General features: G+C 35.4%; 1 protein-coding gene across 4 annotated transcripts in view; it reads left to right on the top strand.

The window, feature by feature from the left end:
• faf (ubiquitin carboxyl-terminal hydrolase-like faf) overlaps positions 1 to 25,092 on the top strand; it is a 1,099,079-nt gene that overhangs the window by 591,753 nt on the left and 482,234 nt on the right. For all 4 annotated transcript variants that reach the window (XM_090401226.1, XM_090401227.1, XM_090401224.1 and 1 more), the window contains one exon: positions 11,776 to 11,948. In XM_090401226.1, the coding sequence (XP_090257352.1) occupies positions 11,776 to 11,948 (173 nt within the window). The remainder of the gene's footprint in view (positions 1 to 11,775; positions 11,949 to 25,092) is intronic.

Here is a 25,092-nt window from a genome sequence, read left to right as displayed (position 1 = left end):
CCAAGAAGGCAAAGAATCTTTGAAGAAGAAGTGGGGGGGGGGGGAGCATTTCTCTTATTACCACAGAGCAGAGTATACTGCTCTGTGATCTTTCACAGAGCAGTATACTCTGATTTTATGTGAGTGTATACAAATGGTTCATAATCAGATTGTGTAATCAGGTCTGTAATTCTCATTGCAGGCAGCATATCTAATTGGACCCTGCTAGAATGTACCAACTATATTGCTGAGTTAAGGCAGTAGAGCTAACATTAAATTACATAAAACTGAACAGTCCAAAGGTGCATTATTTATACTGATTCACGAGACTCTCTCCATCACAAATAAGTCTAGCACTAACAATATCCAGAACCAACATTTATTCTATCAAATAAGTGAGCTCCATTTTAACATTCTAATGTGTTTGTTTCCAAAGACATGTTGCAATTAAGGGAAATGAGGATGCAGATACTTCAACTATGTCAGCTTATTCCTTACAGTGCCATCATTGGCCTGTTCCTTACATCAATTATATTCACATTATAAGATAAAAATGAATATTTCATTGGCAGACATCATGGAATCTAGAGAATAACGAACTTTACCAGATTATACTTGAAATTAAATTTTGGCAGTCTAGTCTGTGTAGGAACCATAAAAAAGGAAGTTGTTCTTTTTGACTATCCTCATTTCTTGAATTACTGCACTTGTTATTTTAACAGTTTTAATTAATCTATCGGAGCCTTATAATTGAGACAGATTTTATGATTTTTCTTATATACATTGTTTTTAAATTTTTAAAAATCATTAACCTTTACAGTTCTCTCTCTCTGCCTTCCCTGTGTCTCCATTCCTTCCTCTCTCTATTCTATATATACACTCATGAGCAGTTGAATTAGAGATAGCTGCCGTGTTGCCGAAATGGTGCTATGGTCACCCCGGTGAATGGAATAGTGGTATGGGATGTCGTCAGACCTCGTACTGACCATCTGAGTAATAGTCGAGCACAGAATGCGAAGACTCGAGATCTCGGCGAATTCGATTGTGACCAGATAGTCAGAGCCAGACTTATGGGGCATTCCATCTCCGAAGTTGTGCAGGCACTGGGCTTTTCACAGACCACTGTGTCAAGAGTGTACCGTGATTACATGGAATCGGGTAAAACCACAGCCGCCAGGGAAAATTGCTGTGGTGTACAACGTGTCGATGACAGGGGACGCCGTCAGCTAGCTCGGATGGTAACAGCGGATAAACGGGCCACAGTGCCGCAGATCACTCGCTAATTCAATGCTGGACAACAACGATGTGTGAGCAGCCACACCATCCAGAACCATCTCCTCGCTATTGGGTAGAGAAACCACCACCCAACTAGGGTACCTCTGGTCACCGCATGTCACAAGGCACAACGATTAGCATGGGTGCAGGAACCTGCCATTGGATCCTCAATGCATGGAAAAAGGTCGCCTGGACTGATGAGTCGAGGTACACGCCAATGAGTACGAGTGTGTCGCCGACACATGAAGCAATGGATCCCTCATGCCAGCAAGGTACAGTTCCGGCCGGTAGTATCCTCATGTCGGGACTTTTACATGGGATGAAACGGGTCCCTCGGTACATCTACCATCGTCCCTCACCGATGACACAGATGTACCTCAATGATACAGGGACCTGCTGTCAGATCATGTGCACTCATTTCTGCGCCTGCAGGAGACCTGTACCTACAGCAAGACAATGCACCGGCCCACTGCTCCCGAATTGTGGGTGGATGAACACTCGTATATATATTAATTTTAAAGAAATTTTTTTAAAAATTAATTTTGCATTATTTCCATGTATTCACTTTTAACTTGATGTATAATTTATACCAAAGTTTCTGTTTTATTTTAATCATTATCATGCCACGTTATAACATTAGTTGCTAATGTGCAAAAAGAAAACTATAAATTGTTATTCACCCATAGCATAAGGATTTTCAAGTCATCTTGTGAAAGGATTTTATAGCAGAAAAGTCTTGCATACTGAACCTGACTTAGCATTGTTAGCCCATTTTTGGATATCGTCCTCTTAAGACCACCTCCAATATCATTAATATATAAGTTAAACACAATGGCATCGCTTTTTGATACTCTTCAGTCAGCCTTCTCCTTTCTCTGTTACTAGTTTATTTTGGATATCACTTTTGAGTTTGTATGACAACTTCAGGTATAGAATCCTCTCAAATCTCAAAATCTATTACCATTTTGGTATATCCATTTCACTTATCCAACTTTACTGTCACTATATTATACATTAGCAGATTACTAAAGGAAGATCTACCTCTGATCTCCATGTGGTGGAGAGGACCTACCAGTGATGTTTCACCTTTCATTTTTCCTCCTTATCAGTACTTTCTTTTCCACATTTCTCTTTCTCTCTGTATATCTCCTTGATTATTTTTGCTCCCTGTCATTCAGTTTGGTTTCCTGTTCTCTAGACCAGTGATCTCAAACTGGTGGCCCGCGGGCCACATCTGGCCCCCAAAGCAATTTTACATGGCCCATGAATACATTTAAATTATGTATTTGTTGTAAATATGATGCTTATAGTTTTAGAGACATAGAGATAGGGACTGAGCTTATGTGCAAATAGCTCAGTCCATATCTACAATTTACAATCAGTAAATTTAGTTTGCCAGCTGACAGTTGGTGGCGCTTCAGTATACTGGTGTTTCCATTGCACAGTTGCACAATTCATATTGCAATATAGATGGAGACAAACTAATGTACGGCTTATAAAACCTGTTTATTTGTGCTTGTTGTTAGATTTACATATCAATACCTATCGTTTAGAATTGTTCATAACTTTTGAGTGTTGCTTTCATACGAAAATTCATCTTGTTGAATTAAAGTTGTAAATAAAATTATAATAGTAATTTTAATTAAGAGATTAAACTGCAACCCATGTCTTTAACAAAGAGTAAAAGAAAAGTGGACAAAGAAGGATGTATTTTTCAAGATAAATGGGAAATTATGTACTTTTGTGGTGTTGTGCGCAATAAAATTGTATGTTTTATTTGTAATAAGGGAATATCAGTTCCAAAAGAATACAATTTAGTCGCCATTATGAAATGAATCATGAAGAAAAATTTGAGATGTTGGAAGGCAAATTGAGGGAAGAAAAGTTACAGTTTCTGAAATCTGGCTTACAACGACAAACAAAATTTTTTTACCGAAGCAAATAAATCCAGTGAAGCAACAGTTCACGCAAGTTTTGCTCTCGTGCACATCATTGCAAAATGATCTAAACCATTTACTGATGGCGAATTCCTTAAAGATTGTTTGATTAAGTCTGCTGAACTTCTTTGTCCTGACAAACAACAAATATTTAAAAATATTAGTTTGTCAGCCAACACAGTAGCGGAACGTATTAACGAAATCACTAGTGATTTACGATGTCAGTTAAAAGAAAAAAGTATAGATTTTGCAGCATTCTCAATAGCAGTTGATGAGAGTACTGACATCAACAGATATAGCACTTGTTGTTTTTGTACGAGGTTTTACTGATGAATTTGAAGTAATTGAGGAATTATTTCCAATAATTCCAATGAAAGGAAAAACTGGTGCACAGGATATGTTTTCTGAAATAAAAACTGTAATAGATAAATATAAATTAAGTTGGGATAAAATGGTTGGATTTGCAAGTGATGGTGCAGCTGCTATGACTGGTAAAAAAAAAATGGAGTAGTGGTAAAATTAAGAAATATAGTGAAAGAAGAAAAATTTCAGATTAAATTTTGCACTACACATAGCATTATTCATCAAGAAGCACTTTTTGTCAAAAGTTTGCAGATGGATAACGTTCTGGAAACAATAACTAAAACAGTAAACTTTATCCGTGGACAAGCTCCGAATCATCAAGAATTTGTTGCATTGCTTGAAGAAATTGAAAGTGAGTATGGAGAAATGATTTATTATAACGAGATGAGGTGGTTAAGTCGAGGAGCTGTATTAAAACTTTGTTTTTTATTTAATAAATGAAATCAAAATTTTCATGACATAAAAAAAATAAAACCATTGACGAGCTACGTAATGATACATGGATAACAGATTTAGCATTTCTTGTTGACTTAACCGGCCATTTAAATATTCTCAATAAAGAGCTGCAAGGAAAGAATAAACTTATCACTGACATGTATGCTTGCATTAAAGCTTTTAAAGTTAAATTGCAATTATGGGAAACACAACTGGAATCAAAAAATTTCGTGCATTTCCTACATCTTAAATCCTGCCCTATTATTTTAAATGAAAAATCTCAAGAATATGCAAGAAAAATAGCATTATTATGACAAGAATTTGAAGAAAGATTTTAATGATTTGGAGTCCGATTTTACATTATTTTCATTACCATTAAAAACGCACGTGAATAATGCACCAGAAAATCTACAAATGGAGTTAATTAATTTACAGTGTGATATAAATCTTATTCAAAGATTTGAAGATACAGATTTGATTAACTTTTATTCGTACTTGTCAAAAGATAAATACCCTCAGTTACGAATTTTTGCAATAAGAATAATCGCTTTGTTTGGGAGTACATTTATATGTGAACAGTTTTTTTCGCAGTTGAAAATTAATAAGTCTAAGAAAAGAACCTGATTGACCAGTGAGCATCTACAATCCGTAATGAAGATAGTTTCTAGTAATTTTTCTCCAAGGCTACAAACTTTATCAGAATCGAAACACCATCAAGCGTCAAGTTGCAGTAAGAAATAAAGAAGTTTATAATTATTTACATACAAACATATGTATTTTTTCTGTATGTGTCGAAGAAAAATTTAATAAATAAAAGAAAAAGAATAGGTTGTCATTATTTATTCTCAAGTTATAAAAGGGTTTCATAATTATAAAGGTTATAAAGGGATGGTATCCATACATTAGGTGTAAGTACGGTTCAATATGTGTGTGTGTGTGTATATATATATACAGGGTGTTCGGGATAAATTTGACAGTTTCGTAAGGAAAAAGAAAATCTTCTTTGTATCTATTAAATTTAATGAATTGACAAAAAAACATTACAGGCAGAGTTAATTACAATACTATCAACAAGATTTACTCAAAATAACCACCATTAGCATCGATCACAGCTTCAATTCTGCTTCGGAACCTCGAACAAGCTGATGCTACAGTCTCCCTGGGAAGGGCCGCAAAAACTGTTTTAATTTTATCCATTAACTGGGCTTTTGTATTACTGGAAGTGCGATTGGTGTCTTTTTCAACTGCGCCCCATACAAAATAATCCATGGGGTTAAGGTCTGGGGAGTTTGGAGGCCAAACATTTGGACTGGTGAAGTCGTAGAAATTTTCAGACAACCATTTTTGACTTTTCCCAGAGGTGTGGCAAGGGGCCGAATCCTGCTGCCATACATACGGCCTACCATTGGCTACCCTTGTTATCCAGGGCTTGACTACAGTTAGCAACTCCACGAACAAAGCCCGAATTCCAATGCCAGGGTTCTTCAACACCTGTTCCTGCAGATTTGCGAGGAATTCTGCTGTACGAACGCAATCAGATCGTCTGCTAGGGATCTTTCTTCTTGCTACATCCTCGTAGTCACCATTGCAAGTCTCTAGTTCATGCCTGATTGCTTTTACTGTATTCAGGGAGCATTGGGCAGCAGTCGTAATATCCTTATTTTGATGGCGGGCACGAATCATCATGATACAAGTTATTCTCTTCCATGATTCAGGTGGGTTCCAGCTATCCATCCTTTCTGACATCTTGTATATGAATGAAGAAGGGTCCAAACTTTTAAATGAAGAGAAGTGTGTGTTAATACATGTAACTTACGGAAAAATATAATTAATTATAAATATGTCAAATTTATCCCGAACACCCTGTGTATATATACATATATATATATATTCACTCTCCTTTTGTAAAAAAAAAAAAAAAAAAAAAAAAAAAAAAAAAAAAAAAAAAAATTCTGGCCCGTCAGCTGCTTTCACATCGTGCATTTGGCCCGCATGCAATTTGAGTTTGAGACCACTGCTTCCCAAACTTCTGGATGTCAGGGCCTCCTTTGCCAAAATTAAAATATTTCACAGACCTCCTCGAAAAAAAAAAATGTAATAGAGAGATATATTATTATAATATTTATTGTATTTATATTCAATACAAAACATACACAGTGAATATTGCAAAAATCAAATGCATATATTACATTTTTTGCCTCTTACCGTTTGGTTCTGAAGACGATGTGGGCTGTTCTGGTAAAATATGAAATACTGTCCTTTTTTTTTTTTTTTTTTTTTTTTTTTGTCTAAGTCTGTTTCTGATTGTTCGCAGGAATTTTTTTTTATTTTTTATCAGCCACTTATCCATCTCAGGGTTAAATTTTTTAACGTAGAATAGATCAAATAATATCACCACTTACCGATACTGGCACACCACAGACGGATAACACGAAATTAGTGAATATTACCTATATAAGGGAATCCCTGGACCAGGAACATTTTTCTCTTTTGTGACTTTTCTCCCTTTAAGGTATTTAAGCCTAACACGAAACAGACAGCAAAGGCAGGTTATTAAAACGTGCATATGATTGGTGCTGTATTAACAAAAGATCGCACAACCGAAAGATAAAAGCATAGCTGACAATTGAGTTGAAATGCTAACGCTCTTCAACCGAATTCCATATGTGAAACTGCCATAACATTCATTTTATATATATATATATATATATATATATATATATATATATATATATATATATATATATATATATATATATATATATTACTTACTTTTAACACTTTTACAAATTTTAACACATTCATTTGAATTTTATTGCTGCCTTGGGAAATTGAACACACACATCTAATTAATAACAATAGTTTTTAATTAGACACTGTGTTTGCCCATGCAACATATGCTTTTGTTTCAGTCTATACAGCATAGTTTCTGTATGAGGGGACATGTGATTCATTAATTAGTGTTTTTATCCCAGTTGTCTCTAATTGCACTATTTGTTGAGAAATATATTACATAGACTCCTCATACCTTATTCACTGGCATAATAAATGTACTTGTTTTTATTGCCTCTGCAGTATAGTGGCTGTTAGGGAGGACGTGTTGTTTACCACTGCAAGCCAGTTACTATCTCCCCACATGAACTTGTTTAAGCTTTTTTTCATGCGTGAAGTATATGCGAAACTTTTATTGGTAACAGAAAACTAGCTCGGATGACAGTGATAATATAAAACGAGTTTTGATATGTATATAAAGTCAATACCAACAGTCCCTGATTACGAGCGCGTGATGAAAGGGACAGGAAGATTTGGAGCTTCCCTGGAGAGCATTCGAAGTAAATACAATTACCCATTGCTTTGAAATGAAACATATGAATAAGCAATATTTACTAATATTCATTAAGCGCCGAAATACGCAGGAAGCAAAGTTTGTGAACCAACACCAATGTTTGAATTTTTCCATTAAAATATAAAAAATAACAAACAAGAAATAATAAGTAATAAAAGTTAAATACATTTCTTTTAAAATAAAAAAAAAATCTACTTAGTCTTAAATCATTTTAAATTTGTTTTCATTATTTCACGGCCCCCCTCAACAAAACCTTTGGCCCCAAGGGGGCCGCGGCCCACAGTTTGGGAAGCGCTGCTCTAGACCACCATCTTCACGATTACCTGGGTAAAGGGTATATATCTAGAAAACACCTAAATATGTCAATTGGGATGGAGAACATACAGCCTTCTCATAAGCATGCCAGTATTGAATAAAAAGGATACAAAAGATTAAGTCTGAACAAAATAGAATGTTTCATGAAACTTGGTGCTGGAAATCTGATCCTTACATGAAGTCCTTACACTGAAAGTGTGGTAGTTAAGAAAATCAGTTAAGAAACAAAAGGAACTGAAACCATCTTACTCTCCTATAGTTAGCTTACTTAAATATGGCTGCTTCTTTCTAGAGTTTATTAATCATGCATATTATCATGGTATTACTGCTGAAAAATCTAAGTGATCCTAGTAAATGAGAACCAGTGGTCATAAACAGTAATGCCTGAAGCATTCCATTAAGTTATTCAACACCTCCATATTGGATGAGGTAATAAATACTTTTCCTTTGGAGGCAGTGATGTCTAATACTTACCATCTGTACTTCCTAAATAAAATGATAAACACATACTGAACAAAGGCTAGCCCTCAGCCTTTAGTAAATTGGATAAGTCTACAAATCCAAAGGAAATTGTTATAGTAGGACTGTTACAGATTCACCAAATAATAATAGGGTCCTTTTTCCAGAAACATAACCCTTTTTCTTTGCAAGAGGCATTTAAAGCTCAATGAATACCTGACTATAAGGCATTTTATTGATAAGCCAGAACTGGGAAGAGCTGCTGTTGGGCAGTCATGATTCTCTTCAGAATGTTGAATTTAATGCCTCTCTCTAAAAGCTGTAGAAATTCACCTGTCAGTGGGATTTCATATTACAGTTGTTTTGTATATTTGCCACCACTTCCTGAGTGTACTCAGACTTACCTTTCTAATCTTATATTGCATAATTGATTAATAGACACAATGTTTTCTTTCATATGCTTACATACTCATTCTGTAATAGAGCTGCTCCCCTTATCCTTCCACTATTTTTTTTTTGGATGCCGAAAAGGAAAAGCAATTGCTGTTCTGTGCTTTCCAGAATATTGTCATAGGAATCATGCTCTTCTTCATAGATGCCCAGGTAGAAAATTAACCAGGCTGATGGAATTTTTTTTTTTTTTTCCCACATCTGACAGAATTTACTGCTGATAATTTAGCCAACCAATGAAGCAATTAATATATACAACACATTATTATATTTAAGATATATACTGTGCAGGCAGCAACATTATAATTCTGTAAACACCTTGTATTCCATTCTGAAACCATTGTAGAATATTGGTTACCAAGCATCCAAAAAAGATTAAGAAGAGCATGGAATATATTTTGAGTCACCCTACCACTTCAAATTTCATAGTATTTAAACAGTCTTGGGGTAATAGTATCAAATTATGTTATTAGACATAATTTGATTCTTTAACAATTAAACACAGTCATGGATCCAGTTTCTTGTCTGCCATTCATACAACCATTGCGAAAATGCATTATTGGATAAAATCCAGAAAAGGAACAGTAGATATAGAGCATGTCATTTGGCTCTCCTGGTTCATAATGGATGAGTAGTTGCTAAAATCAAAGCATTTGTAGATTCTAGGAAAACATTTTGCAAGAATGTCAGCTGATCCTCTGCAGCAGTTGAATGAATAACTGACAAAACATTGCTTCCTTCAATAAAATCTTTATATGAGCTTTTCCAGTTGAAGGTGAGTTAGCCAATTGTATAATGTGAATAGCAGGGTTTTTTACAGGGAGATTAGCAAATCAACTAGACATGCAATTAACAGACAGAAATACTGTGAGTCAGCTTTAGATGGCAGTCTACAGGCTGATGATTAAATAGTGTAGAGCAGAATGTGCGGTGTAAAGAGCCTTTCCACAATAAGTCCTTGGATTCATCAGAGGTGTCACACATAAAAATAATAAAAAAATCCTGAGTTTTTTTATATTCAAGCAGTAACAGTAGGCAGCAGATTAACATCTCTACAAATGGGCTATCACCATATAATTAGCCATTTATTAAGGGGGAATTGAAAAGTACATTCTTACTCCCATGCCAATACTGTAAGGCCTGATGACATCCATTACAAGATGATAAAGCATCATGAACAATATTCCATGGATGGATCTCCTCCTCTTACTATACAATGGTGCTTATTGAGGAGTAGTTGGTTGATTCATGTCAAACCACAATTAAGTTTCTTTCTTGAAGCCTAAAAAAAGACCTATAAGTAGGAAACCATTAATGGCTTATTACTCTAACCGATTGTCTTTGTATGATCTTGGAAAAATTAGTCGTGTCTTCTTTGGTATCTAGGAAGGGTGCTTTTTTTTTACAACACAAGCTGGCTAACATAGACACTGATCAATGTTGAAGCATTTAGAAACATCTGTCAGAAATGCATTCCTAAAACAATGAATGCCTGGTTGCCAAGTGGAAGGTGTACTTACTTGTTTTCCCACTAACAGGGAGAGTTTAATCCTCCTTGATGGTTACTGGCTGGCCACAATTCTCAAAAAAGAAAAAAATCCAAGAGAGTTGAACCTGCCCACAGTGGAGTTGCCATTCCTTGTGTCAGCCATACGCCCAACAAATCCAAATTAACACCAATGTAGAAGTAGTTGCTATCAGTCAGAAATATGACAGTATGCTGTACTGCCTTCCTCCTGCCATAGGTATTTCTCAAGATGATCTTGATGATGTAATATCAGAGTTACCATTCCTTTTACTTTTAATAGCGGATTAAAATGGACACAGCACTGGGATAGTCCCCAAAACAAACCTCAGAGGAACAATCTCTCCTCCTTAAACACAGGATGCAAAACCTTCAATATGCCAACCTGAAAATTCACTGCTATCAACTGCCACCTTCTCACCCTCACTTTCCCTGTGATATTTCCCACGTGTATGCATGGGAAAATGTGAAAATCCCTCATCTGTAGGGGGATACTTTCCAAGATCCCCCCCCCCCCCTGCAGATACCTAAAACTGCTGCTAATGCCGAATCCTATATGTATGTATACTATGTTTTTTCCTGTACATACCCATGATAAAATTTAATTTATAAATTAGGCGTAGTCAGAGATTAACAACAACTGCAATGTAGAATAGAATGATTATAACAATATACTGCAATTAAAGTTATATGAATGTGAATGGAATCTTATCAACCTCAGCATATGTTTATTTATTATTTTATGAAATAGAGAACTTTCACCTTTTCATTTAAAAGGAAGTACTTTCAGCTGTTCTTTGTCATATCTGAATTACCAGTTGTGCTTTGGAGCCATTATTAAGTAAAATAAAGGTTACTTGATCACAAGCACTGTGATGCAGCAACAGTTGATCTGATAGCCACGAACTACTCAGAACAACACACAATTTAAAACTTATGAAATCTTGATTTCTGGAATTTTCCTTTGAATATTTTCAGACAGCTACCAAGTGACAAATAGGTGGGTAGTGTATGTGGTATAGCATGGATATGGTGGACAACGTAGTAATTCATGTCCCATTTGGAACGACGTGAGATTTCATCACATTACTGAGATCAGCACGCGATTTAAAACTTATAAATTATTTATTACTGGAATTTTCCATTTAATATTTTTGGGCTGGGATTACCACGGAAAGCTAACCTGCAGATAAGGGTGGGACTGCTATGGATTACGGTACTAATTTAGTATATTATGGCATTTTTTAGCACATATGTTAGAATAATATATATTTTCAAGTATAGTTTCATGTGTGATAAAAATAACAGGAATTTTAATTCATTGGAAAGTTAATTAATTTAAATTAAAATTAAAATTAATTTTCTATTATGAACTTATATTTTGTGGTGAGTTCGTTGATACATGTTCTGAGTGAAGAGAAAAATATGGAACTTCGAAGCAAAAAAATAAAACAAGCATACATTAATTGTTCAGCCACATTTTTTATTAATGCTCCATTCCTGTCTTTGATGACATTCAATTTGGGCATAAACTTGTGCTTTAAATAATAACTAAGTGAAGTAGATTAAATACTTCACTTTATTTTCAGAGCAAACTGGCAATTTTGGAATCTTATTTTGAAAAATCAAATTTCATTATTTTGTGAATATAATGAGACCTAATTTTTTTGTATTTATCACTTTTCTTCCAGCAAAATAGTACAGATTCAGGAGAAAATGAAGGTTTAGTGAAAAGCCAAAGTCAAGAAGACATGAGAAAAGATTACAACTTGGGTGTGTTGAAACAGGTGCAGGCAATCTTTGGATTTTTAGCATTCAGCAAACTTCAGTATTATGTACCTCGTGGGTTTTGGAGACATTTTAGGTAAATAATTTTTACGTTGCTGTTCTTTATTATCTTTGGCTAATTAAGTCTGTATAACCTGAAAGATTGTGATATATGCCTGTTTGCCTTAATTTGAATTTATACCAAACATTTGCACTCTCTATATTTAATTTTACAAATAATGTGGTGTAATATTTTGTTAAATAGTTTTAAAGGAATATTTATAGATAGGCATAGATTATATTAGTTTTTGGTAATTACTAACATCACTTAAAGAAAATATACATGAAATTTATTAAATCAATTAATATTTTATTGTATTTAACTGGTATCTATACAGTGAAAATTCTACTTCTGTGCAGCATGTGTGCTGAAGCCAGATATACATTTGAAATATGCATTGTAACTCAAAAAATGTACAAATTACATTCATTTGGGTATAAAATTTGCAGAAAGAAGCAGTCCATAGTTCACCTGGAGTGTTCATTTCATTAAAATATTTTTCTAATCATAGCCATCCTGAACACAAAAAAACTTTTAAGATTTGTGTTCTCTGATTCCCCCCCCCCATCTTACATGACAAACAAGAATGTACTTAGTGAAAAGCAACCCAAAAGTAAAACAATATAACCTACTCATTGGCCTGCAATTTTTCTGGAATATGTATTATTCCTGTCTTGCTGACGTATGGCATAAACTGGGTGTGAGAGCAAAGCTGAAATCAAGATTATAGACATGGACATTAAGTAAAATGAAATACTTACCTGTGAATGATTGCCATTCAAGGTGTGCGCAGAAAAAAAATGTAACTGAAAAAAAAAAAGAATTATGACATAGAATGCTTATTTTGCTTAGAAGCACATAAGTTTTGAATGTGCTGGCTTAGACTGTGATTTAGTGCTAAAAATTATTATGAAATATTTAATGCATTTTGAAAAATATACCTTGGAATTATAGAAAGTTGCTATGTTATAATTAAATTTTATTTAATTAAAGGAGCCTCATGAAAAACTTCATTAATAATAGTATATTGTCCAAAATAGAAAGTTGTTGGAAGTTTTTCCACTTGTTATACTATAAATTAGTGAGCATCCATGTATAGCTCTGAGGTGAGATGGTGGGTAGCTCTGCCATAGAATCATTCTTCCTTTTGAGTTATTTTCAAATTTGCATGTTTTTGACTCCTGCAAATTTGTTTCCAATTACCAGAATCAGTTAAGAGTTCTAATTGCATATATCCCATGCATCTCCAAACTGATTTCAAAAACCCACAAGAAATGCACACAACTCAGTGCCTACTTTTTTTTCCCTACCAACAAGCTTGTGTTCTTTTAAAGATAAGCTATCTCCTCTTTTCTTTTGTAGTGTTTATTAAGTTCATATTAGTCTATTTTGGACAAACTGGGTGCTCTGTGGAAAAAAAATTTCAAGAACATGAATCATACATCATTAATGATATATCTGAGAAATCTGGTTTAGCTTGGCATGGGATATAATACTTTGACAGAATTTTCTGCTCAAGAATCTGTCTTCTCCATGTTATCAATATTTACCTTGATATGAGTGTTGAAGCCCTACTATATTGCCCTTTTTTAGCTCCTCCCCTGCCCAATCTTTACATCAACTTACTACATCTCACCCCTCAATGCATTGTTCTTTTGTTTCAGTTAATATACTACTATGTTTACACATACACAGCTCTTATTATTATGGTACAAGTATTTTCTTCAAAAACATTGATAACATCAAGCTGTCATGCAGAAATATAAACATGTGTGCTTTTGCCTGAGAAATTCATTTATTTGAAACCTGGTGAAGATCCTATGTTGCATCATATATCTCTCTCTCATCCATAATGGCAGAATAGAGGACAGAATTATCAATGGAGCAGTTGCTATCCTTATCCACAGATGCCATATGGTCACTCTGATGCTTGGTGATATGCCACAATAGGCCTTGCCGTGTAGTCCTGCTGTATGCTTTTCTGGAGGCTTCGACTTCTGAAGATCAGTCACTCTGCACACACACACACTATCCATCCATCTCATTGATAGTTACTCCTTCCTCTTTTTACAGGAACTTTACCTTCTATTACTATTCTGAGAGGTCCTCCTTCCATCCTTTCAATATGTCCAAAATATTTTAACTTTCTTCTGTCAATATCCTTAAGAAACCTTGAAATTCTAATGATCTTTTCTAACACCCATTCATTTGTACACCTTGCAGTATATGATATCCTCAGCAGCATTCTCTAATACCACTTCTCAAAAACAGCTCTCCTTTTCTTATTTGACTTCTTTAGGTTTCAAGTTTCACATCCATAAGTCACTATTATGAAAGCAACTGCATCCAAAATCCTCAACTTTGTTCCCATGGAGATAGATCCATCCTTCCAGATTTTAGACAAGTCTCTGACTGTTGTTTTAGCCATTCCTAATCTTCTTCTGATGTCTTCTGGACAGCAATTCTTCACATCAATAATGGATCCCAGGTACTCAAACTTGTTGATGTCTTCACTTTTTTCTCCATTTAGGTACACTTCTTTCTCAAGAGCTTCCCTGTTTGTATTTGAGAATCGTGATCTTTGTCTTGCTAGGATTGAATTGATGTCCTCTGTTATTATTGATCTTGTTAACTTTATCAAAAATTTGCCTTAGTTTTTCCTTGTCATTACAGAGGTTCCCTTACCTTTCCTAAAACCTGCTTATTCCTTGGGTATCTCTGCTTCAATTTTGGCCTCAATCCCATTTAGATGATCTTCAATAAAATTTTGCTTGCATAAGCTATTAAACTAATAGTTCTAGCAAGTCTTCATATCTCCCTTCTTATGTAGCGGTATGAAATCTAACTTCTTCCAGTCTCTAGGCCATTATTATATCCTTGTAATGAGTCTATGAAACACTCTTATTCTTCCATCCCCTATGGCCTTAATTAACTCTGCTGGGATTCCATCTGCACCCGGGGCCTTATTGCTGTTAAGATGTTTAACTGTTCTTTCAACTTCATGCCTAAGTGAAGGAGGTTCCAAATCAGAATTTTCTTGGTGAGAGTGCTCCTCCAAATTTTCTTTATATGCTATTGTATAGTTCCTCACAGTATTCTTTCCATCTGTGTCTTTGATTTCTAATTCTGCTGTTATTAGTACTCCATTCCTGTCTTTGATGACATTCAATTTGGGCCTAAACTTGTGCTAATTATAAACTTATTTAGTTAGGTCACAAACTAAATAAGACATCCTTTTATAATTGTGCCGCCTCACCTAGTGCACTATCTCTTCACATTTATTAGTATAAAACATTTCCTTTTCCTGCTTGATGATCCTTCTGACTTCTCTATGTAATCTTTTATATTCTTCAGTCCCTGTGTCTCTTTGTTTTTCCAACTGCCTTCTTTTGATAAGTTCTCATGTTGCATCTGATATCCATGGGTCTCTAGGTCTCATTGGACTGGGATGATATTTCCTTATGGGTAGTCATATTCATTCCACCAAGTCTCCTATTATAGTTTGCTTATGATATCTGTGATATTTCCCCTCCTGTAGAAATATAAACCAGTCTACTTTTGTCTTCGAGAGATTTATTACTTGTGCAAATATTTCCCAAGGTAACCTTGATGATCTGTTGTTGCCTTGTCATCTGCTATACTCAACAATGGGTTTAAAATGGAATGAATATTCTGGGGATATACAGTCTAATGTTAGGAAAGGTAGTGAAGCACATGCTTGACAACAGTAATCTTTCCCTCCTAAACTGAAAGTGTGACCATTACATAGAAAACAGGATATTTCTCATCATTAGCAGAATTTGATTCTTTAACATTTAGCTCTTCCCTTATCAAAGCAGTAGCAAATCATCTCAGAGTGCATAATACTAGTCGCTACAACTCTAGTGACCAAAATATTAAGTTGATTTCTGCCTTTCACCAAACCATGACAAATTCAAAATATAGCAGTTAAGAAAGCCCATAACTTTATATACTCCACATGAAACTTAATTGCTTTCAAGCATACTTGTGCCTAAACATCATACCCTCAGAGCCAAAGATCCACTTCATCTCTTCTGTTACCAGATTAATCAATATCAAAGGAGAATGGGACAGACTCCATTATGAGATAGACAAATATCTACATTGCCATGAATCAAATACTCTCTTATTTTTAATAGTTTTTGTGATCATGAATTTCCATATTCCTGATGAAGGGCAATTATTATTGCCTTTCCAAAGCAAGAATCCTAAAGCTCCAACGAGTTGCTCTGACCAGCCATCTGGGGAAGGGATTTCACACTGAAGTTTGGTTGTGTAATTTTCTTGCAATTATTTCAACCTTGACAATATCAAAAAGATAATAGAGATTTCAATGGAAGTCAGTGGGAGTATGCTTCATTCTTCTTGCAGATAGCCTTGAATTTATTGGAGGATTTTAGATAAGGGATACCTTTGAAGTATAATGAAAAATAATGTTTCTAAATTGCTTCATTGATATGTTCATGTAAACAAAAAATATGATTTATATTTAATAGAATAAAATTTGGAATAGGATCCTCTTCATTTTCCATCCACGAAAATCCACATTTTGAGTAATTCATATCATACTTACGAAGATTTTTCATCTTCTTCCTAGTTGGTTCTCTAGAGATGTGAGACGACACACCCTTATCAATTTCATTTGATCCCGATACCATATCAACATTTTCTTGTTGCTTACAGCTACTTGTATTTGCTATATTGCTCTCTTTTGTGCATTTTATAAATCCAGTCTTTAACCAATGATCCATACTTAAGAATTTGAAAGCTAAGAAAATTACCATATTTACTCGAATATAGCTCGCACTTTTTTCCCAAAATTAAAGCTAAAAATCATGCTGCGAGATATATGTGAGGATTTTCAGAAACTAAAGTTTTCAGAAAAAAACTGAAAATGGTATGACTTACCAAGAAGCTCCTATTCACTATCACTACTTTTGGCATCAAGAACAGTTTCCTTATGTGCCTCGTCAAAGTCATCTACCCAAATAGCTTCATCTTCTTTCCCATTATTACAAGCAAAAATACAATAAAACTACTTGTCTTTCTTGTGTCTTCAGTATAGTGACACTGTTGGGGGAAGGCATATTGTTTACTGCAGGGAGCGAGTTACTATCGCCAAGACGTGAATGTTGTGGCAATAATTACTGTACTCGCAATTTGAGTTGGAGAATTCATACATAATATATAATTTATTGAGAAATATATACGTTTGAAATAATTTTTTTTCTCTTAATAATGATTCCATGCGTTAATGATGCATAGCCAAAAATTGCCACGTACCCCCGAAGATCTTTCGCGTATCCCTGGGGGTACGCATACCACACTTTGAGAAACACTGCTGTAGTGTATTGAAAATGGCTATGAAACATAGGCAAAAAAGAAAATCTACAAATGAACAGTTTTATATAAGTGACTTCTGTAATTATTTAACACGTTTGCTGCCAACTACGAGTATACTCATAGTTGGTATATGAATATACGAATACTCATATGTCGATTACTGACCTCCTATGCCAAGCACGAGTTAACCCGTAGTATAAGCACGTTAATTTGGATCCTTGGCTTGTGAATTAAGTGGAGAGCACGTCTGGGGGCTTGGTAGAAGGAAAATAATTTCAGCAAAAGTATGATATATTATAAGAGGTATTGCTGCACAAACTGTGTATTTATTAATTCAAATAAAACAATTTTTTGAAATTTTTTCAACATATGCATATATTTGTATACGATATATCATCATCTGAGTCATCGCTAGAGTCATCTTGTAGGGATTATAATAATCTTCGGAATCAGAACCAAATAATTCATTCCATTCATCAGTAAGCTTTCTTTTATTAGCCATGCTGTAATTGAAGGTTTTTATTTAGATAATTTTAAATAATTGTAAGACTAGATGCAATAAACCTTACTGCATTGAATGTCAATGACTCTGAACTCAAGTTACACAGTTGTCGGCGCATGTAAGACATAAGTGGAGGGTGATACAAGATTACGCATAGTTGGCATATGAAACAAAATTCTGTCTGATAAGCCAGCTATGAGATAACTTGTACTGACCCTGTAGAAGTGAAAGTGCTTGGCATGTGGTAACAAACTATGCCCGAGGAGCGTGGCAGCGAACGTTTTAATATTATAATGGATAGGAGTTAATTGTATTTCTGAGTTGAAGAAGAAATTAACACTGGGTTACATTGAACCTGCACAGTAGTAATGATTATCTGGCATTCATATTCTGATAATCATGTCAATTATTGTGTAATATTGTTGTTCATATTCAATACTTTAGTATCTGCCTGCATGTGTGGGAGTGTTACTTGTGTTCCAATTTTATTATAATATTTGTATTCATATATATATATATATATATATATATATATATATATTTATCTTCTGTTCTGACTTACCCCTTTAAGTAATTTCTTAATCTAACATCAGTGAGTCATGTCTTAACTATCAATCTAGGTCGATGAGCAATTTTACAAGAGTGCACGTGGGCTATGAAGACAAAGGAAATGTCATTAATTAGTGCCAATTCCTTTGTTTCAGTTCTGGTACTGTTCTCATTCTTTTTTAATTTTTGGGAAAATTTATATTTATACTGCATATTTGAGGAATATTTATTCATGGAACCAAAGTCTAGATAAGCACACTGCCTTGTAATTCTTAAACACTTAGCAGAGTATTCTCAATTAATCTCGCAGTCGTATTCCCTTATTTTATGTTTGTTACTCTTATCCCCCGCCTTGGTTCAAACTTTTATGAACGGTTCAGTAAAATGAAAATAAGGCAAGTCTTCATATTCATTTCAAAAGAAATTAACATTTAATTTACTGAATAGACATAATACATGTTATAAGAAATTTTTACTGACATAAAATTAATCTTGATAATATTGGGAAGTGAGTAGTTTCGCTTATGATTGCTACGTTTCCTTTAACATATGAGATCATAATTCCATACCATTAATTCTAACAAAGCTCTAACTCTCATCTATATATGACATCATTAAAGGCTATTCTTTCTGTACTTCAGATACATTAACAAATATCTTCACACTATTATTCCAATTAAAGTATAGAGTTCCTAAGTTTCATCAGCATAATTCCTCAAGTTCTTTCAATGAGGGCTCAGTCCTGAGTTGAAGATTTTACCTCTATCTAATTATTGTCCCCTACACAATTTTACATAACAAATAAGAGTACATTACCAGTAGTTGGGGATGCACTAGGCCTTCATGTGTATCCCTACAGCACCTTCAATTTCCAGATTACTTTCCAGATTTACCTCGGCTTTTCTATACATCAGTTGAATTCGGACATGACACATCGCTGACAGGGGAAACAATTCTGGCTCCCCTCTGACTCATCAATTGGCTGGGCATGGGTCTTCGATCTCCGGTGTGATCTGGAACTTTACCGTGTCAGGTCATTCCATAGCCTAGAACTGCCCATGGATACTGCCACTTGCTGCGATGACCTCACGATGGACTTCTCCACCGGTGACCACTCCAGTACAGGGAACAAGAAAAAAGCCACGAGCTGGCGATGCAGCACCTTTTAAAATGCACACCCTATGTTTCTAGCCTAAGTCATCCTGATTTCTCCCTTTCCTCATAGCGCATCACTCCTTTCAGCACCTAGCGCCAATCTCTTCCCTAGCATGCTCTTCAGAGGACATCCACATGCGCGTTCTATTAGGTGTACGTGTATGACTTCAGGCCATTACTGTATAATCGGATTGTCCTTTGCCTTCAACATTGTAACAGCACTTACATAGATTACACATAGTTTAAACTTCACAAAACACTTAATTATTTTCAATATGATGCATTAAGTAAAACTTTCTTAAATATTAACGTAACTGATAAATTACAATTGGTTATTTTTCTCGATATATTAATACTGGCTCCAAAATTGATAAACCATGTTAAATGTGAATGAAGGTAAAGGTTTTTACTTTTCTTTTTCATTCAGAGTATAACAGGAGTACCTGTTAATGGTGTAGAGAACCTCCAAGTGATGTGATACTGGCCTTTTTCCTCTTTTGCATACTTCCCTTATTCTTTGCTCTACTGAAGTTTTTTTTTTCAAACTACCAGCTGAATCTTCTAAGTAGGAAGGGTGGTATCCTGGCCATAGAGACATAAAGGATGCTCTCAAGACTCTGTCTTATGTGTGACACCTTAGCAATCAACATAAACTAAATCACTAAACAACTTCTTCAAACATTACGCCAATATGTTATTCTTGTAACATGACAGTCATTGAAAGGTAACTTGAATAAGCACCTTGCTTCTATCTGTTCATGGTAATGCATTCAGGTTTTCAGTAGAAAAATGTGTGTCCACTTCTGAAATTGCATCACCCATACTAAGAGGGATGGGACACTATTATCCCAATAGTAATAAATGCAAAGTTTTCAGGGTCCATTTTTGACAGAAATTTTATGTCTGGCACTAGCATTTGTCCACTAAGTGAAAAGTGCAAGATCATTGAATAGCTTTCACAATCTGAACTGTGCTATACAGAATTGGGTGCTGATCGATGTTTCATGCTTTGTCTTTATCTTGCACTTGTTTGCTCAAAGTTTGATAATGGGTTCAAAGCCTACACTTCTGAAAAGGAGAGAACTCTGTGATGGCTGAATATTGTCGCTCATCAAAGTATATGAACAATTACATACAAGAATAGCCATGTATCTTATACACATGTGGAAAGTCTTTTATCAAAGCAAACAAGCCTGATTAATCACTTTGACAGAAACAGCTGTCACTTAACTATACACAAAAACGTCGTTGCCTAAGTATGTATACTATGTTGACTAATATTTTTTTTCCTACATGGAAAGTTTAGTATTACACACTTTTCTGCCATTTCTGCATTTGGTATGCATTTGAAAGAGATTATACATGATGTTGTGACATGAATGGCCATTACTTTCACTGAGTATGATAGTCTTCGCCCATGGGATGTTATACTCAATCATGTGGCCTCTTGCTGTGCTAAGTAAGGAAGTCAAACCATCCTCAGTTTATCTGCATTTAACAGCCAGGTTCGAGATCTGATACATCTGTTGATTGCGCTACTGTTTTCCTAGATCACATTATCCCCATTAGGATTTTACTTCAGTGCACTAACTATAATGATGAGCTGCATGCTATCTGGTTTGCACTAGTTTACAGTGGTGCACAAAAGAAAATTGCCTACCAGAAAAGTATGATTTTGTATGGACTTGATTTTTTTTGCATGCCATCTCCTCTCCTCTATATGATCCTAATGCACTGCTTTATGATCTGCTATTGTATAAAATGAAGTTTTAATTTTGATCTTCATTGTGCTGGACTATGGAATCTAGAGAAACAGATAGTAGATGCATCTGCTTGGTCAGCTCATACTTTCTCTGCATGTCATTTGTCATTCCCTCTTCAGATTGCAGGCAATTAATAAACAGCCGAGTATTAATCAATGGCTGTCATCCTAGCAGGAAGCAGTAACAAATAAACTGCTTGAGATTATTCCTGCATTAAAGCATTAGCACTCTATTCTATGCAGAAACTGAAGAAAGGAAATTGTGCTTAGGTTACAGTCATCTCAGCCACTCATCCGTTGAGAGTTGATGCATACAGAGGTTGATGACTACTTAAATGTGAAAAATATAACAATCGTCATACCAATTGCCATGTTCTTGATGGTGTCTCCACTCATAGTTTTTACTAATTTAGCTGAGCCCCATATTCTCTAGTACCTCTCATCAGACTCAAACAAATTGCATGAAGTTTTATCTTTTTTACAAAGAATTAATTAATCAAATGCATTTAATCATAAAAATTTTATTAAAAACTTTCTTTCTAACTGAATCTTCCAAGTAGGAGTGGGGCACTACTCTCTCCCAACTCTTTCTTCAAGGAAGAGTCCTATAAGGTTCTGTTTTAAGTGTTAGACTATTTGTAGTAATAGTTGACTTGATAAAAGAATAACTTCCACCTGTAAGTAATATCCTCTATGTAGATGACTTTACCATTTCATTGTCATTCTTGCAGTATGAGAGAACATAATTAATTAGCATGTGATGATCAGCAGACATATGTGAATAGTACAGCACCATTTTGTGAAACCAACATGGAGCTATTGATTATAATGTTTTTGTCAATTTGCCAGCCTGGTTGGCCAAGTGGTTAGCGTATCTGCTTTCCAGCAAAAGGCTGTGGGGTTCAAATCCCGTGGTGGGCATGGATATTTGTGATTCTGTGTGAAAATACTAGTGATGGTGGACAATAGAATGGCGTTGGTGTAGATGATGGCAGTTGCTGTTCGTTGTTGTTGGTGGAGACAGAGAGCTGTAGAGTAGGTTTCATCCCTCGATGAGTCATTGGACTCCCTGGAGATCTCATGTAATAATAATTGCATGTGTTCTCCTGGCTGGTAACTCCCCCCCCCCCCCCCCCCCCCATCATTCCTCCATAGGAAACGGGCTAACTCACCTTTAATCAAAAGAGACCAGATAAAGGTTCTTCACCTCATGGATGAAAATCAAACCCTGGTCTTTTTGACCAAAGGGCTTTGTCTATACCGACTGAGCTATTGAAGCTCTTAAGAGAACATAGAAAGACAGCCATAGCAGGCAATTGACCATCTCTCCTGTGTACTTACAATTGGGTTCAGGTTATCACCACAGAAGACTGTGTGCACTTTCACTACAAACGTGATTTTCACCCTAACCCAGAACTTGAGTCCAGGACAAATAGCCATGCTGTTTGCAACTGAATGTTCTTGCGATTCATATTTGATAAAATAAATAAATAAATTCTATTTATTTATTCCACGTTTTAAGTCAGTCAGTTGTGAGGGATAAGTTGTAAAAAGCACTTATTCAACAATTGAGGGTTCATTACTCCTTGTCTCCTCTCCCACCTCTTGGCATGTGCAGTTGAAAATTCTTTGCTCCAGCATACCGAGCACTTATCCAATATTGATTATGGTTCTCAGGTCAACTATGGCCCACAGACCAAAAAAGAAACCACTGTTGATGAAGGCTATGAGGTGGTCAGAAAAGATCTCGGCCTAACAGTGAGAAAATGAATTTATTTTTATTTTTCAACATAAACTCCCTTAAGACTAATACGTTTATTCCAGCAGTGCTCCAGCAACATTATCCCGTCTATAGTGGTTCTTAGTAAGATTTACAATTGCCTCTTGATTCGTAGAAAAACACTGACCAGCAAGGAAGATTTTTAGTTTGGGGAAGAGATAGAAGTCAGAGGGAGCCAAAGGGAGCCCATTCCTTAATTGTCGAATCTGAGGAATAGGATGGATGTTCCAACAATTCATAATGCAGATCCCTTAATTTTCCCACTGCCAAAACACTTTTTTGGGCAGGTGCATTGTCCTGATGAAAGATGATTTTTTTCTTCTGTAAACCGGGTCTTTTCACAAGAATTTTTTCATCTAGAAAGTATTTTACCTTGGGTTTAATAAATGTTAAAGATACCAAGCTATTTTAAAGCCTGGTTTTACTCCATTTCCCAAGTAAGCAAACAGACAAATAAGTCAAGTTTGCGCCTGCACGTAATGCAAGTCTAGCTGACCCTGCAGGTAGTGCAAGACCAAGGTAACTCATGGTAAAAGCAGAATAAGCTCTGATCACTAATCTTAATATTTACCCATAATGCAAAGCACATCTCCTGTGGAGGAGATGTATGATGCTTTGTATTAAAGGCAAGGAACTTTGCCATGAGTTACCTTGGTCTTGCACTACCTGCAGGGTCAGCTAGACTTGCATTACATGCAGGCGCAAACTTGACTTATTTGTCTGTTTGCTTACTTGGGAAATGGAGTAAAACCAGGTTTTAAAATAGCTTGGTATCTTTAACATATTTCATCTAGTCTGATTAAAAGATCGGAGTAATATTCCCCGATTAATGTTTTACCCTTTTCAAGATAATTAATAAATAAAATCCCAAAACACCGATGCCATGACCTTTCCTGCTGATGGAACCGACTTTGTCTTCTTTGGCACTGAACAATCTTCTGTCCACAGTTTTGACTGCTGTTTGTATTCTGGTGTGTAATGTAAATCCAAGTCTCATCATAGTAATGAATCGAAGCACAAAATCAGTTTTATTCTTGTTAAAACGCTCCAAGCACTGTTCAGAGATTTTTATATGAGTGCATTTTTGATCTGCTGTGAGCAAGCATGGTACCCATCTTGCGGAAAGCTTTTTCATTTGCAATTCTTCATGCAAAATATATCCTACGCGTTCTTTTAAAATGCCTATGGTATCAGCAATTTAACACATTTTGACTCGCCAGTCATCCAATACCATATCGTGCACTTGATCAATGATTTCTGTTGTTGTTACACTTTTTGGACATCCTTCACATGGATCATCTTCAAGGCTGGTACGACCATGTTTAAACTCGGCAGTCCATTTCTTAATTGTCAAAAATAAGGAGAAAAGTGCGCATAAACTTTTATGAACTTCGAATGAATCTTTTGCCATTAAACCTTCTTTTACAGAGAATTTTATAACCTCATGATACTCAATTTTATCCATTTCAAGGGATACAGACAACACATTTGCTTCAGACAGCTGTATAAAACAAACTACTTGATAGAATGACTGACAATTTTGCATGAATGCTTATGACAGATGTACCAGCTTAGGGGAAAAAAAATCTCCGATAGCGTTTCCATCTATGGTCGACGACTTTTCAGACCACCCTCGTATGCAGAAAAAGAGGCTCCAGTGGGCAAAAGTACAAAGCTTTGACTGTTGAGAAGAGGAAAGTCATATTCTCAGATCAGAGCCATTTTTTTGTCCAAGGAAAGTGAGTACCCTATGTTTGCAAATTACTAGCTGACTTCTTCTGCTCACCTTCAATAAGTTTCCTAAACACCCAGTTTGAAAAGATGTTCTGGGGTTGTTTTACACGAGGGTCCAGGTTCACTTGTGCATGTTGATGATATGATGAAAAGTGACCAATACATCAACTATTGGAGAAAAGAGTGGTCCAACAGATCCAGAAAGACAAAGAACTCATTTTTCAACAGGATTTTGCTGCATGCCACACTTCAAAAAAAAGTGAAGGAGTTCCTCAAAAATCACAACATCCAGTTGCTTTATTGGCCATAGTGAAAAAGAGATTTGGAAAATTAA

This window comes from Typopeltis vanoorti, chromosome 12, assembly GCF_054136105.1.
Source record: "Typopeltis vanoorti isolate ZY-2024b chromosome 12, IOZ_Tvanoo_1.0, whole genome shotgun sequence".
In the NCBI taxonomy this organism is placed as follows: Eukaryota; Metazoa; Arthropoda; class Arachnida; order Uropygi; family Thelyphonidae; genus Typopeltis; species Typopeltis vanoorti.
Note: the sequence above shows the minus strand (reverse complement) of the source record. Positions and strands in the feature narration are given on the sequence as shown.